The sequence below is a fragment of the Aedes albopictus genome, chromosome 1 (genome assembly GCF_035046485.1).
Source record: "Aedes albopictus strain Foshan chromosome 1, AalbF5, whole genome shotgun sequence".
NCBI classification, from domain to species: Eukaryota; Metazoa; Arthropoda; class Insecta; order Diptera; family Culicidae; genus Aedes; species Aedes albopictus.
The window spans coordinates 111322285-111339660 of record NC_085136.1 but is presented as its reverse complement, the minus strand read 5'-3'; the positions used below and the strand labels follow the sequence as shown (position 1 = coordinate 111339660).

The following is a 17376-nucleotide window of genomic DNA, read 5'->3' as shown; positions in this document are numbered from 1 at the left end:
GTTAGAAAGTTGCACTCAGGCGCAGGCAGACGCGGATACGCGTGTGACGATCCGGTGGTCTGCGTCTGCTGGGGATCAGGGGATCGTGCGTGAACTCGTCACGAGTGCGGACCGACTCTTTTAGCCCCTGGAGCTCGACCTGTGTGGACGTGTGCTACGGTAATGACGGTGTGATCCGCTGTGCTCTCTAGCAGGATAAGTTTAGACCGTCCTGGGGGAGGCAAACGTGCTATTAGTGCTTGTGGTTGTGCGTGGCGTGCAGTGAAGATCTGGACAAGTATTGAACGGCAAATCAACGAATCATAAGTGCGAAATCGATTTGCCTCGTTTCTACGACCCCTTGGGAGAAGAAAGTTGTGCATGCTTAGAGTGTGGCGAGGGTGAAAAGAATTCCCAGTGGTGAGATCGTCCTCGCGAAAGTCAAGTGTGAGGTGAACGGTTTTCACGGCCAGGTCTGTGTGCGTGTGTGTACTTAGAGGATCATAGCCAGCGGAAGCGTGGGTTTGTGAAAAAAGAGTTACCGCTCGACGGACTGATCGTTTTTTTTGTTTCCCGAATGGTGAAGTGAAAATAGAATGCTAATGAAGAAATAATGTGTTGCTCGCGTTACGTAGTCGTGGGACATGTATTTTCATCGCGTTGAGTGGCGTTCAGTTGTTTGCAATACATTTATGCTAAATGATTGATAAAAATTCTCTGTATTCATCTGGACGGTTTCCTACATATTGATATATGAAGGAGTCATATAGCCAAGACGTAGAGAAAGATTTTGCTAAAAAAAAAAAAAAAATCATCACTAAGTTGTAGTTCAGTAAAAGTTTTGAAATGCAAGTTCATCCTAGATGTTCCATTTCAAACAATATTGAGGTGAAATATCTTAGGCCTGAATTTGAAATTCACTCGAAAATTTCGAGATTACACATAGGACAAATGAAAAGTGATTTTTCAACTTTACTACAATCAAGATCAGGAGCATAGAAATCTACGAATCATTAAGACTCATGCTATTGAAAACGTGAGTAAGGTTTCAAATCATGTTTAGATCCAGTGGTGCTTGTCTTGAACATATAATTTACATACAATATTTCGGGTTTCAAAAGTGTTCTTCGGCCTATGACTCATGACTGTTTAGGGAAGTTGATCAGCGGGGTAAAGTTGATCACTATGGGACCAACGTCTTTGAACCGCCGAAATTGCTATTATACTGTATCAACCGGGATACCTTCTGAAGTTAATCAATTATGTGATTTTGATGACTTCATGATAATTTTCATGCCAATGAGTTGCGATTTTAGATAGAAATATCTGTTTTTCTAGGAGTGTAATAAACAATAATACATATTGCCCATTTTCTGGCATTTTACCAGGTTTGCTGGTATGTCTTAAACATACTGGAAAAACTTGTAATTAGAAGGCACGAAATGTTGCTAATTGACATATTGAGAGATGAAATTTGTGGAAAAAATCGCGTTCTGGTGGGATTCGAACCCACGACTCCGTATTCGCTAGACCGGCGCTTTAACCAACTAAGCCACAGAACAGGTAATGGTTCTGCGGAATAGAAAGCCAAACTGACTCCGAAGCCGCACCGTGAACACTCCTATTTCACAAACTCTCGACGCATACTAATTAGACACCAGCAAAACAAACTGCCTGGTGGCTAGGTATGCGGAGTGCGAGAGTAAGTCTCGGCTTCATATAAATAACTCGCTCGCACTTGTCGTTAGTGGGCACAAACAGGAGTGTGTTGTGGATTGGCATCTAAGCCGAAAAGAGAGATGAGTTTGTGAAATAGGAGTGTTCACGGTGCGGCTTCGGAGTCAGTTTGGCTTTCTATTCCGCAGAACCATTACCTGTTCTGTGGCTTAGTTGGTTAAAGCGCCGGTCTAGCGAATACGGAGTCGTGGGTTCGAATCCCACCAGAACGCGATTTTTTCCACAAATTTCATCTCTCAATTTATCAATTAGCAACATTTCGTGCCTTCTAATTACAAGTTTTTCCAGTATGTAATAAACAACTCCAAGAAAGACTGCCTTCAAAACATATTGAACTAAACATTGAGTAAAAATTTATGTATATACATATAGGGGTAGGCGGGGCATAATGAGCACCCTATATTTTCACTGTAAATTTTCAAAACAAATTGCTTGATTGTAGCTTAATTATCTCAAATCTAATGAATTGATGACGAAACATTTGTCAAAAATGCCGTTTGCTTTGAAAACAATAGTCAAAATGCGTGTAGTGGTTAGGTTCTGGGGAAATATTATAAGAATCAGACGATCTAAAATACGGTTTTGGAATCGATGTATGAACTCTACTCTCTTCTACTCCCTTATACTCTGAGTAGAAAAAGACCGCTCTATATGTATCTATCAAGTTTCTAAAGAAATGGAATGTGTTCATCCTATTCGAAAACAAGTGCTTACGGCACCGATTGATTCCGTTCTTTTCGTTTTCATGCGTGCTCACTTATAACAAAAATATGAAAATAAGAAACAAAACAAACAGCGTTTCAATCCTTTGTTTTTCGTAGCATGAAAACAAGAGCCACATGCTTAATTACACACTTAATTTGGAATGCCGTATTCGGTAAATTTTTGACGAAAATAGAACAGCTGAATACAGCTATTCTGCATTGTTTACCTTTTGCACCCGGTTTTGACAGTTGGTGTACTGAGCCTCAGTAAAATCGATTACCGAAGCTACCGAAATAGTTCTGCTGTTCTATTTTCGTCAAAAAAGTGCTGAACAGGCAATTCAGGATTGAGTGTGTAGGGAACCAGTACCCTATATCAGTTGTAAGAATTTCAAAAACTTATCCAGATTCAGCATCATTAAATTTGGTTTGCTCAATCTAAAAACTGTATGTTATTGCCCGCATAGTTGTAAACTGCAAGCGTACAGTGTGGGTTATTGTCTACAGCCGTACACAACTATGCCTTAACATGTGGAGTTGTTCATTCGGCATCATATCAAGTAGGTCTTTAAGATCCCAAACAACTGTGCAAAATTTGGGCATGATTGGGTTAGCCTACATTTTGCACATCGCGATTGAAGTTTGTATGGGATTTTACAAGGGTAAACACACTTTTTCGTATTTTTCTTGAAAGTGGGTCAAAATTGTCCTACAACCGCTAATGTGGATGTGTTGGAGAAGCGATCCGATGCATGTGGAAAAAAGAAATAATATTTGCAATTCTGGCCAAAAATTGAGATTTTACCACAGACAAACAGACGTAAATCTTAGAGGCAATTCATCAAAAACTTTTGCACGGTGTCTTTTTCATGAGCACACTGTCACCTGTTGGTAGAACCGCGCGAGATACTGTCGGCCATGATGGATTTCGATTTTACGTTTATCTAATGTCGTTTTCGTTTTTGCGGCGGTGCTACACCGCTTCGTGCTACATTTTTCACTGAAAAAACGAACATTTTCGGTGCAGTTGCGTTGATGTGCGTGAATAAAAACAAAAATATTGACAGCTTTGCAAACGCTGATTGGTGGACACGGTGCGCACCTGCTACACTCTCGAATTTTTTAGGGCTGCACTATCTTGAGCGGTGCAGAAAAAGTGCTACACCGGTGTAAACGAACATTTTCGGTGCAAAAGTGTTGCACCGGTGTAGCACCACTGCAAAAACGAAAACGACATAACACGCATACTACTACACAAATCGCCTGTAATTTTCGTTTGCATCATTCAGCAACGTGTACGCTGGCAAACGTCAAAGCGATCAAACACTATCAGGTATCAGAAGGACGATTCCAGAGGCACGTTATCCTCCATTTGGGACATTTTTGCCATCGCCATACATATTAGCCTTTTTCATCATTTACCTGAGGGATGGAATAGGATTAGGAAAGGGAAAGGTGATGAAATAGGAAGGGGTGCCCTAGAAGAGGGAATGAACGTATAAGCGTAACGAGAGCTCATAGCCCACACCACAACGGGTTTAATCAGTGCCCTGAAAAGGACACTGTAAAACGCATAAGCGTAAAGAGAGCCTTTAAAAAAACTAACCAGCCAAGGACTGAAAGTCTCTATAATAAAGATAAATCAAGAGAGCCTATAGCTCATTGGAGGTAGCTTGTGACGTTATGCGACTTTCCATATGACATTGAAAGGCACGTCATCGAAAGCATCCTCAATATTCAAGAAATCGCCCAAGCAAAAACTACGTGTGAGCGAGTGTTTTCTTGAAACCGTATACAACTTTGTGTATAAGAGTTACTGTGGACATCCCAAATTGGGAGGCAAGTGAGTTCACATGAACAGGCATGTTAGCCAGACGAACATCACATATGTGATAATCGACATCGCGTTTCAAGCATTTCAGAAAGAACGAAGTAACCAGATAAATCTGGAACTCATTCCTTTTTTTATACAAAAGGGTGCGTCCCTTTCGGGATTAAACTATGGAGTAATTTCACGCCATGAAAATATCCAATAGAAAAATACAAGAATTCAAAACATGTTTGAATTTGAAATACTCAAATCTCTTTGGAGAAACATAGGACAATACACCATTTGCTCCTGGAGATTTGAAGTAACCAGAACTTTTTGTGCCCATTAAATCGATTCTATAGCTACAATAGGGCAGTTCAGACTTCAAAAATGTTAAAAACTCAAAGCTCCCATATGTTCATTACAATCTTTGGTGCAAAACTAGAGTCCTGTCAAATTTTCAGCCATTTCGGTGGTCATTTAATGGTGGCCCAAAAGCAAAATAGGTTTGTATGGGAATTACTATGGAGAAATTTCAAAAAAAGTTCACCACGATGTAGAGCATCCACACATGAATAAAGTCATAAGGTCAAAGCCAAATTGAATTCTTCAAATCTCAATGATGAATGTTGCCGAAGACCGCAAGTCATTTCGACTCACGAGTCAAAAGTTATTAATCAATATTCATCCATGCATGCTTGAACAGAAGATCACAGCTCGACCGACACGCTTGACACGCAATCATAGTATGCGTGTTAGCTTCTTGCACATCTTGCAGGACATCGTGTAAGAAGATGCGCATGCGAGTGAGAATTTGTTTAATATCTTTTTTGCCGATTGTCGAAATAAGTTTCGGTCTTCGGCAACATTCATCATTGAGATCTGAAGAATTCAATTTGGCTTTGACCCTATGACTTTATCCATGTGTGAACGCTCTACAACGTGGAGAATTTTTTTTTGAAAATTCTCCATAGCAATTCCCATACAAACCTATTTTACTCTTGGGCCACCATTAAATCACCATCAAAATGGCTGAAAATTTAACAGGACTCTAGTTTTGCACCAAGGATTGTAATTATCATATGGGAGCTTTGAATTGCGAACATGTTTAAAATCTGAACTGCCCTAAGCTACAATCCTCGAGGCTGGAGATTTGTAGCTATACAAAAGACTGGTTTATATTTTGAACTTGAACAGATCAGAGTCCCATTCAGGAATACGTCTTGCGGACCAATGATGACTCCTCATCCGACACATGCCAATCAGTCAACTCATGACAAATTCTGCTCATGCAGAGTTGGGTTAGGTGCAATTCTATGTTAAGTTATCCATGAACTGTATTACCCAAATATTCCATCAAACTGAAGCATCTCAAATTAATGTTTGAGCTACTTCAGATGATATAATCATCGTAGCAATAATGCCAAATACAGGTATTCTTCGATATAACGTACAAAAAAATTTTCTCTTTGTACTTTATATCGAAGTGTACGTTATATCGAAGCAGAGAAAAATTTAATATTTGTTATGCTAGTGTTGATGCATTCGACGTGAAATGGGGCACGTTCGGTGTAGTACTAGATTTGTAGTAATGAGCTGAATTTTTGTATGGTGAGAAGGTCAATTCTCCGTTTCTGCATAGAAATGGTGCAAAAAGCGTGGGGTTTATGATTCCTTGCCTAATTTGATGCTGTTTGAGCAAAACATTGGATAACTATGTTGTTTATGTTGCAAGAAATGGAGAAAACAACAACACTGTTGCCCAGAGTTTTGCTCAAACAGCATCAAATTAGGCAAGGAATCATAATACCCACGCTTTTTGCACCATTTCTATGTAGAAACGGAGAATTGACCTTCTCACCATACTAAAATTCAGCTCATTACTACAAATCTAGTACTTCACCGATCTGTCCTATTGATCCTAATTAATGATTTCAGTGGAATTCACAAAAACCAATAATGAAAAACATGAGTTGTCATGAAAAACTCAATTCATTTTTTGTGCTTCGATATAACGTACATTTCGCTTCGATATAACGTACACTAAATTTTTCCCCAAATTGCGCTAATTTTGGGTAAAAAGGCTAATGCTGCAACAAAACATTGATTTGAGTGATTTCGTAGTTTGTCTGAAAGTTATTCCTGGGAAAAAACTAAAAGTTTTCATGTTGTACGTTATATCGAAGCAAAATGTACGTTATATCGAATTCGTTATATCGAGGGTATGCTATATCGAGGGTACGTTATATCGAAGAATACCTGTATCAGCGAAAGCATGCTGAAAACAAGAGCTTGTTTGAAGGCATTCTTAACCCTCTAGAATAACGGTTGAATTTTGGACCCCTAGAGGACATTGGTTTGAATTTAATTCAAAATCAAACAGATTCAGAGGGTATTTACACATAATGATGATGTTAGCATGTTCGTAAAAGTCTCCACTGTCCGTTAAAAATACCCACAAGGTCATTTCTGGCTGAAAATTTGATGAAAATAACTGATTTTTGAAGCTTAAGTTTTCACTGTTTTGGACACCCCAATATATTTTGGACCCTCTTCAGAATATATTTTGGACACCCGGTGTTTAAACTCGTTTGAAACTATTTTGGAAGAATTTGACGCCTGAATATGCTTGATCACATCCTAATTACTTGATTGACAAAGGCTGATTAGACGAACTTAAGGAAAGGTTGAAACATACTGTTACCGTTATTCTAAAATATAGCATGCTGGAGGCGCGACAATTAATTTATAATGAAAGATGCAAAACTGGGTTCACAAGATAACCTATACAGAAGTTACCCTACGAAAATGAACTTTTTAAAACAGAGCCACTTAGGCTACACACGCTTTTTACACTGCAAATTGATCTGAGGTTTCCTAGCCGTAGCCACTACCCAAACTAGACAGGATTACACTCATCACAATCACAGCATTTATAACATTTGAATAATCCCGCCTTTATTTAGCCTCAAACTTGAGACTTAAGAAGGGCAACTGATTATCTCGGAGAAACAAAAGATCCACTGCACCATTGCTCCGGTTAGCGCAGTAATGGCGTAATACTGTGATGGACGCCCTAATTCTCCACAGGCTCCGTTTGTGGTTAGGTTTTTATCAGACCTCCCTTACCATTCATTCATTGGCACGGTAAGCATAAAGCCGCATAACACCATGAATTAGGGGTCACCTGTTTAGTGGACTCTTACCACTGGGATCAGGCGATCCGTAGTGTTGTTCTTAGCCAATTGAGACAACCGCTACCGACACTACACAGCTATCTAGACTGATCGGGAAAAGAAGTTAACATTGATGGTCAACTTCCAAACGAGCCCGAACAAACAAGAACAAAATTTTGATATTATGGGCTCTTCTGATGGTCAATAAACAATGTAATTGAATTTATTTTACAAAATATATGAAACATGTGTAAATATACAGCAATTTGCAGGTGTATTCAAAACTATCGATACAGTCCTTAATAAAAATTAAATTGTGTTGTTCCGAGTACATCCGTGCCGGAATTTCTCTAAAGACAGTTTTATAAGCTCATATACTGCATATACTCATCTCAGAGCGTAATCCAATGTCAATTGACGTATTCCCGGATGGATTCTTGAAAGAATTCTTTGAGGTATTCTTGCTAAAGGCTTGAAACTATCACTGGAGGAAATCCTGAATGGAATCCCTGAAGGAATTCTCTTGGAGATATTCCCGGAGAACTTTTAAATAAATTGGAAAAAAATGGAAAAAATCTGGACGAATCGCTAGAATATAATTGAAAAAGAAATTTATCGAGGAATTCAATAAAAAAATACTAGGAGAATTCCTGATGCCTTAGAGGAATTTCTGGGAGAATGGGGCACGTTCGGTGTAGTACTAGATTTGTAGTAATGAGCTGAATTTTTGTATGGGAGCAGGTCAATTCTCCGTTTCTGCAATGAAATGGTGCAAAAAGCGTGGGTATTATGATTCTTTGCCTAAATTGATGCTGTTTGAGCAAAACTTCGGATAACTATGTTGTTTATGTTGCAAGAAATGGAGAAAACAACAACACGGTTACCCAAAGTTTTGCTCAAACAGCATCTAATAGGAAGCAATCAGTGAAGTACTAGATTGAAAGTAGTGAGCTGGATTTTTGTATGGTGAGATGATCAGTTCTCCATTTCTGTAATGAGATGGTACAAACAGCATGGGTTATATGATTTCTTGACTAATTTGATGCTATTTGAGCAAAAGTTTGGGTAACTGTGTAGTTGTATTAGTTATTTATTGCAATTTCAACAACACAGTTACCCAAACTTTTGCTCAAACATCATTAAATTAGGCAAGAATCCATATAACCCATGCTGTTTGCACTATTTCATTGCAGAAATGGAGAACTGATCATCTCACCATACAAAAATCCAGCTCACTACTTTCAATCTAGTACTTCACTGATTGCTTCCTATGGGGCACGTTCGGTGTAGTACTAGATTTGTAGTAATGAGCTGAATTTTTGTATGGTGAGAAGGTCAATTCTCCGTTTCTGCAATGAAATGGTGCAAAAAGCGTGGGTATTATGATTCCTTGCCTAATTTGATGCTGTTTGAGCAAAACTTTGGATAACTTTGTTGTTTATGTTGCAAGAAATGGAGAAAACAACAACACTGTTGCCCAAAGTTTTGCTCAAACAGCATCAACTTAGGCAAGGAATTATAATACCCACGCTTTTTGCACCATTTCATTGCAGAAACGGAGAATTGACCTTCTCACCATACTAAAATTCAGCTCATTACTACAAATCTAGTACTTCACCTATCTGTCCTATTAGGCAAGGAATCATGAAACCCACGCTTTTTGCACCATTTCATTGCAGAAACGGAGAATTGACCTTCTCACCATACTAAAATTCAGCTCATTACTACAATCTAGTACTTCACCTATCTGTCCTATTACGAAAGAGTCTTTCTGAAGAATCTTATGGAAAGAACAATGTTTGAAAGAATCCCTGGAGAAATTGCTGTAAGAATTCCTGACAAAATCCCTGAGTAAATTCCTGTAGAAACTGCTGGAGGGATTCCTGAAAGAATCTCTGGAAAAAAATTAAGGCAACTTTTTGGAGAAATTTGGGATGGAAATCCCAGGTGGAATTCTTGAAGAAATCCTAGGATAAGTCCTAAAATAATCGTACGAGGAAACCTTCGAAGTATACTCGGGGGATTTTCAGAAGGAATCTCTTGAGAAATTCGGGGAAGAATCACTAGAGGAATTTCTAATGGAACACCATCAAAACATCTCTAGAAAAACTCCTTGAATCTCTAGAGAAGTTCCTGAAGATATCCATGGATAACCTCTTGAAGGATTTCTTTTAGAAAGTAAAGACGTTAGGATGTACTCCTGAAAAAAAAATGCAGGACGAAATTCTGCAAGAATTCCTATGCAGCTGCTGCATGGGTATTACTGTAAGAATTCATGGATGGATTCCTGAACAAATTTGTGGATGAGTTTCTTAAGGATTTCTTGGGAGAAAACTGTGAAAGAATTCCTGGATGACTTCTTGGAGAATCTCCTGACTCCTGCGTGCATCCCTGTAAAATTATCTGAAAGAATTCCATTACAAATCGCTGGAAGAAATCCTCTTGAAATCCTTGAAGTGAATAAAAAATATCTGCTAATATTCCTGGAGGCATCCCTGGAGAAATTCTTTGATGCATCCCTGGAAAAGATGATGGAAGGATTTCCAAAATTTCTTCTTCCTTCTTTTGAAGAAGTCTCGAGAGGAAAGCCTGGAGCAATTTCTGGAGGAATTCCTGGAGAAATGACTGGAAGAATACTTGGCTGAATTTTTGGAGGATTCCTGTAGGAATCCCTGGAGAAACCCCAGTAGAAATTCTTGGAGAAATTGCTGAAGGAAATAATCCTGGGTGAATTACTGGAAAATCTCAGGAGGAATTCCCGAAGCAGTTCCTGGAAAATTTCATGGAGTAAACCCTAGAGGAATTCATGAGACAATTTCTGGAGTAATTTCGAGGATTTCCTAAAAAAAATCCTGGAGGAATTCCTAGAGAAATTCTAGGAGAAATTTCTGGAGGAGTCGCTTGAGGAATTCGTGGATGAAATCCAGGTCGAATGGCTAGAGGAAATCTTGGAGGAATTATGGAATGCCTGGAAGAAATCCTGAGTGGAACTCCAGGAGAAATCATAGAGATTGGAGGAATTCCTATAAGTATAACTGGTGGGAACTGAAGAAATTCCTTGAAGAATACCTGGAGGAATTCCTAGAAAATTTCTGGATAAATTCCTGAAGGAAACCTTGGAGGAATTCCTGGAGAAATCTCCGGTGGAATGCCTGGCTTGAGTCGTGGAGAGTACTTTAGACAGTGAATGATGATCAGACCAGAGATGTAAAAAAATTAATGACAGAGTCAAGACTATAATCGCGCAGCTCGCACCGAACCATGTTGAGAATATCTGGATTCGATTCCCGACTTCTAGTGTAGCAAGACTATCGTGATTTGCGGTCCAATGGCTGGTCCCTACTCAAAATTCTTAATTGTGACTTTTTTGTTCGCCAAATGGCGTGGGCACTTTAGTTACCACTGGATCTTTTTTAACGCATTTCAATGAATGTTTCCATCCTTCCAGACTAGTTGCTTGTGAATTCGAACTCGATCGGCAACCGTGCTAAGACACCGCAACCATGGATCCGGAAGCATTCCTCGATATCGCCAACCAGGTGATAAAGCTCAAGATGTTCCCGTACTTTGACATCGCCCACAGCCTGCTGTGTGCCCTGTCGGTCAAGGAAGATCTTGGGGCCGGAGCGCAAGCCTTCTCCCGGAAGCACCCTCTGGCGTGCTGGCTGTCGACCATGTTGGTCGTTTTCGCCGGTGGAATGGTCGCCAACGGATTGCTGGGCGAACCCATCCTGGCCCCGTTGAAGAACACCCCGCAGTTGCTCGTGGCCACTGCTTGCTGGTACATTGTTTTCTACACTCCGTTCGACATCGGTTACAAGGTTGCCAAGTTCCTGCCCGTGAAGTTGGTCGCCAGCGCAATGAAGGAAATCTACCGAGCAAAGAAGGTTTGTGGTGTGATTTGATTCTGTAGATTCAACAGTTCAATTATTCGAAACGAATATTCTTCTGTAGATTCACGATGGTGTGACCCATGCTGCCAAGCTGTACCCTAACGCCTTTATCATCATGATCATCATCGGTACCCTGAAGGGTAACGGAGCTGGTTTCACCAAGCTGCTGGAACGATTGATCCGTGGTGTCTGGACCCCGACTGCCATGGAATTCTTGCAGCCAAGCTTGTAAGTGTCCCATTCCGTGTTAACATTCTAGGTTTGTAACAAGGTTTCTTCACTTTCCTCCCATTTCCAGCTACACCAAGGCCTCGCTGATTGCCTCCATCATCTTTGTGTTGGACAAGAAGACTGACCTGATCTCGGCCCCGCACGCCCTCGTCTACTTCGGTATTGTCATCTTCTTGGTTTACTTCAAGCTGTCGTCCATTCTGTTGGGCATTCACGACCCATTCGTGCCATTTGAAAACCTGAGCTGCGCGCTGTTCTTCGGCGGCATCTGGGACAGTTTGGCCAAGATCCTCGGCCGCGGACAGGCCAAGGAGGAGTCCAAGGACGCCAAAAAGTCCAACTAGGGTGGACCGCGCGTGCGGATCTACCCTGGCGGTGGATCATCAGCACCAGCTCAAGACGATTATTTTACATATTTTTTAGATTTATGTTATTTCTGCGATTTTTGCTTTTAAGTTTTGTACACAGATCGGTGCAAGATCGTCGACACATGCAATAAGAACGTTTAGGTGTAAGGACGCGAAACATCATTAATAGCTAGATTGAGGCATTCTAGTCAATAAAACCAAATTGTACCCCCTTAACAAATTAGTTCGATGAGAAAAACGACTTGCGGAAGCGACAGGACTTTAGGCAACTTTTAACTACTGTTCTCATATTTTACAGCGAACCCAACTATCAATGCAGTTTGTGAACAATCTATTGAAACGACACAATTAAAAGCACGACTCGATAGCAGTGGGTGAGATCGGGTTGTCCTTTTGTTCTTCGGTGAAATGATTCTAATGATATCAATAGCCAGCCATACATACGTACAGAAAAAAGAAAACCAAGCCATTCATCAGACTTTCGAAGGAGAGTATGCTTCTAGTATTAAGTACGACGACGATAATGTTATGCTCAGACTATAGAAATTATTGTACCAGTGATTTATTATTAGGAAAAAGCATGATCCTAATTCATGAAATTTGACAAGAAACTGAAGTTTGAGCGTAGCATAAGACGAAAAAAAAACATTCATTTTACAAACATTGCAAATTGAAGTTGGGAAAATATATACAGATGATTCGATCAAATTGTTTTCTATTTTATTTATACTACTGTGTAATAGTATCTGAATACCGAAATGATTCGTATAGTTGACTACAAAATGGTGAGTCGACAACCTGGAAGAAGCATCCAACATAGATCTGGTCCTCATAAGTTCCCACCACTTTATCAAAAGGTCGGCTTCAGAAATTTGTGCTAGGATCCACCGACAGGAAAATAAAATCAGGCGCCTGTTCAACACACGTCGACTGGAAGATGCTGCGGTGAAAAAGTCCTTCGTCGAGGAGCTGGAGAACCGTTTTGCGGGTATTCCGGAAGGTGGGAGCGTAGACGATCAATGGAGCGCCATCAAGAACGACTTCATTGCCACTGGCGAGTATAATTTGGGTGAGCTACAATCTCAGAAAAAGCAGATCACAATTGACACCTGGAGGAAAAATAGAGACGAACCAGCCAAGGGCTGAAAGTCTCTTTAACCTTTCAGGACGCGCGCCATCAAGCAACCGAAACTGCACCGCGTTCGCGCCATATACGACGAGCGAGGTTTTTTGGTAGTGTTGTACTTTTTGCAACAGCTCGCGCGCTGAAGGGTTAATAAAGACAAATCAATCAATCAACCTCAGGCAAATAGAGGAGCGAAGGAACGCCAAGGCCGCTATAGAGCGAGCAAAAACATGAGGAGCCAAAGCCGTTGCCTGTCAGTGCTATTCGGCTCTCGAGAGAGTAGTAGACCGGACAAAAGAGCGTGGCCGGACTCCCTAGCAGACGAAGGTGAAATGCCGCAAATACCGTCGAAATTCCTCTACTCTAAGATGTCTCACGCCGTTGTAGGGGGACTAAGATGAATGCTACAATGCTCGTGAAAGACACGTTTGGGCAGTTATTAACAGACTCGACTGACTAGCTGAAACGCTGGTTCGAGCACTTTGAAAACCTTTTTCCAGTGCCGGTCAAGCCACCAGTATCTCAGCATGATGCGTCTGTGTCAACACAGAAGTTTCATCAGAGCAGGAGAAACACAATGCTACATCCACTATTCTGCAACTTGTGGCATTTCTGGCCGACTGGATGCAAGGAGTCACAGTACAGGTACTTAAAAAGGGTGATCTGACTGTATGTAATAACACGGTTCGAATTTTTTCTTGCCCAGCTCCAAATTTCACTTTTTCTGATTGCTCCCGACTAGAAACTCATAAATCTGAAGTTTTTACCCTCCCCCTCTTGGGAGAGGGGAGGGGCGTTGATTTGAAAATTTGAAAAATCGAAAAATTCCGAGGTTTTTCGATCGCCATTTCGGCTAAATGCACGATATCAAAAAAGGAAAAGATTGACCACGGAGATTTAGGGGTTGTGCAACTACCAACAAAACTTCACGAAGATCCGTCAAGCCATTCTCGAGAAACGGTATTTTTTACGAAATGATGTTTTAAAGATTTCTGATTGAAGATTGCACGCAAAGAATCCAACTACTATATGGCACAATTGCCGATTTAACCATGCCATTTAGCATCATGGTGTCTTCGAGGAAATTTTTCACTACAATAACGTGCTTCTTTTAACCTGTTGGTAAAAATGATCAATCCCCCTAAAAGTTAGATATAAAATTTACTTTTTTAATTTTTCAAGATACCGTCAAGGCGCCAAAAATATTCGAAGGCACACGGTGAATGGCGCCTTGACGGTACAAGGTTGATGTCTTCACAAGAGTTGTAGAAAATGCTGTTCTGAATAAGTTTGTCGAAGACGCCAAATTCGTAACTCCGTTAGTTTTCAAGATACGATTCGTTTTTATTACCGGCGGTCCCTTGAAAGTGTTTTTTTCCTCAATATTTTTTTCACTTTTGATTCCAAAATTCTATTCTCACAGTCTCCAATAGGTCAATCATTTTGACTTTCTAAATAAGACAATTACTTGTACTTTCGAATTTGTTTGAGGTAATTTTCTTACAATTGATGATGATGATGATGATTAAAGTGTACCCACCACCAGCGCAAGGATTACCTATGGCTGCAGAATCATTCCGGCATGGAATGATCTACCTGATGGTTTGTTGTAGCAGGGTGAGTTAAAATCGCTGAATTCCTTCGGTAGTCAACATAAAGTTGCTGCTCATAACAAAAGACTGGCTACTCCACGAACTTAAGTCCGGTCATCAGTTCAATTAACCCCCTTAGGCTACCCCTCCGTGTGTGTGAACCCCGTAATATGGAATGGAAATTATACAATTATATAATAAATAAATAATTAAATATAAAATTGGGTAGATCTCACCAAATTTGTCTCCTGTGAAGTCCCAAAATCTCATTTCCTGATGTCAGAACGCCAATTTTGAGGTAATTTTCTTACAATTGCCTATAAAGTAGTGCGGGGCAAAAGTTCGCACCCAACCGGCCATTTCCATTTGAGTACAATATCCAAAAAAGTTTCTACTAGCTCTTATGGGAGCGAACCTGGTGTGGTGGTTAGAACACTTGACTATCACGCCGAGGACCTGGGATCGAATCCCACTCCCGACATACTCACAAAAAAATGTGGGTTCTTCCTTCGGAAGGGAAGTAAAACGTGGGTTCCGAGATGAACTAGCCTAGGGTTAAAAATCTCGTTAATACAGAGAAAAAAGATTAGCTGTGTATACACATTCTAACGAAGCAAATAATATCAACTTTGCAGATGTTTCTTGCTAAAGTTAAGAAATAGGGCTCTGTAAACAGGAGGATTAAAAATGGAAGTTGCAAAATCTCATAATACAATATTGTATTTCCAAACAGTATGTAAGTTACTGTCAGATAAGAAAAGATATTTTATAAGATATATCTACCTGTGGTGAACAGAACCCTTCTTACACTTATTAAAATTATTGTTGTATTATTCGTATTTAACGTGTGATTGTGCTATTTGGTCATTCAAAAAAATATTGTGGATTTGGCAGCTAGTGGATTGGTTTCCAAAACAGCATCATGGACCATGGACTAAACTGCCAGAAATGCCAGGCATCTCCTAAAATCTTGTATGGAATTCTTAACCTTCTTCGTGCATTAGCTGGCGCTCACCTCGCTAACCTAGTGCACGTTTAGAGGTCATAATGACCCCAATGCACGATTAGGGTTAAAAAATAGTTCACATATTCTGGATATTTCGTTACCTGCCAAAAGATCTTGAATCGATTAACAAATGGATAAGAAAATCATCGAGATACACTTTGTCTAATATCTCTTAATTAACCGTTATGTGACCGGCAAACTTTTTGCTTTTTTCTACACCGTGTGTTTTGAATGGGTGCTGGGTACCCGGGTACCCTGCCGGCCACATAAGGGTTAATCATCCGATTAAATTAGCAACGAAGTAGTATTGTAGCTTTTATTTGGTGCTGCCGGTTGACAGATTGCAAAGACATTTAATATGATACACTTTGTCAATAATCTCAAAAAGTTTAGTTATATAACTACTAAGTACTCATCGAAAGATATATCAGTATCCAAATGTCCAATCGTAATCAAATTTAATAGGATTCTACTAGGATGTTGTAGAATGTTCCATTTGGCGCCAAGAGAACCCAAATCGGTTGACAAACGGCTGAGATATTTATTATGATACACTTGGTCAAAAATCTTAAAAAGTTTAGTTGTATGACTCATAAATACTCTACGAGATCTTGTACCGACTTTTCGAACCCTCTAAGCAGAATACCCTCTATGAATGAGTGTAATCAGTTTTGTACCTTTTAATTCCGCCCTATGTTGCTTATCCTTTGACAGATACGCGTATTTCGACTACCACTTGTAATCTTCCTCAGTGTCAGTTATCCACTGTGGATAACTGACACTGAGGAAGATTACAAGTGGTAGTCGAAATACGCGTATCTGTCAAAGGATAAGCAACATAGGGCGGAATTAAAAGGTACAAAACTGATTACACTCTACGAGAGATATCTCGGTAACCAAACGTCCAATCAAAAAAAAATCAATAGCATTCTACTAGGATGTAGTAGCTTTCATTTGCTGCCAAGAGAACTCAAATCGGTTGACAGACGGCTGAGAAACGTAAGTGACTTTTTTTTGTAACGCACACACACACATACAGACATTTGCTCAGTTTGTCGAGCTGAGTTGATTGGTATATGAGACTCAGCCCTCCGGGCCTCGGATCGAAAGTCGGTTTTTCGAGCGATATTTATACCTTTCTTATGGGTGTAAAAAAGGTAAAAAAAAAATTTATTGAAATACTCTTCGATAGATATCTCGGTAACCAAATGTCCAATCGTAATAAAATCTAATAGGGTTCTACTAGGATATTGTAGCTTTTATTTGATGCTAAGAGAACCTGAATCGGTTGACAGACATACACACACATACAGACATTTGCTCAGTTCGTCGAGCTGAGTTGGTTGGTATATGAGACTCGAGTTTTTCGAGCGATGTTTATACCTTTCTTATGGGTGTAAGAAGGGTAAAAAGCGAGCTTCTTACGGACAAAAATGAAAAAAAAAACGATGTTTTCCAACCTCCATACAAACTTGAAATGAGTTTGACATCGCCTAAATGTTAACGGATTGAGATGAATTTGACCAGAGTATCGTGGCGTCATATAGAACGAAATGAAAACGGTGCCCATCGAAGTTTTCGACAGGTGGTATTTTGGGCCACGCTATTCAAGGGTTATCTAAAAGAATTTCATAGAAATGTTTAAACAATTCCTGATGAGATTCGATTTCATTGAAACAATTTCAGAAACAATTGTTGGAGGAGCTCCTGGAGGAACCCCTGGGGAATTTCTAGAAGAATTTCATGAGTAATTT

General features: G+C 39.9%; 1 protein-coding gene across 2 annotated transcripts; it reads left to right on the top strand.

Annotated features, from left to right (window-relative positions):
* Positions 1–6: 6 nt before the first annotated feature.
* LOC109397575 (trimeric intracellular cation channel type 1B.1) lies at positions 7–12606 on the top strand. Of its 2 annotated transcripts, none has more exons than XM_062845198.1 (4): positions 7–159; positions 10855–11293; positions 11361–11527; positions 11598–12606. In XM_062845198.1, the coding sequence occupies exons 2-4, from the start codon at positions 10910–10912 to the stop codon at positions 11872–11874; spliced, it is 828 nt and encodes a 275-aa protein (XP_062701182.1). In that variant the 5' UTR covers positions 7–159; positions 10855–10909; the 3' UTR covers positions 11875–12606. The 2 variants fall into 2 exon arrangements, with proteins under 2 accessions (XP_062701182.1, XP_062701183.1); XM_062845199.1 differs by lacking the exon at positions 7–159 and adding an exon at positions 863–1015.
* The last annotated feature ends 4770 nt before the right edge of the window (positions 12607–17376 follow it).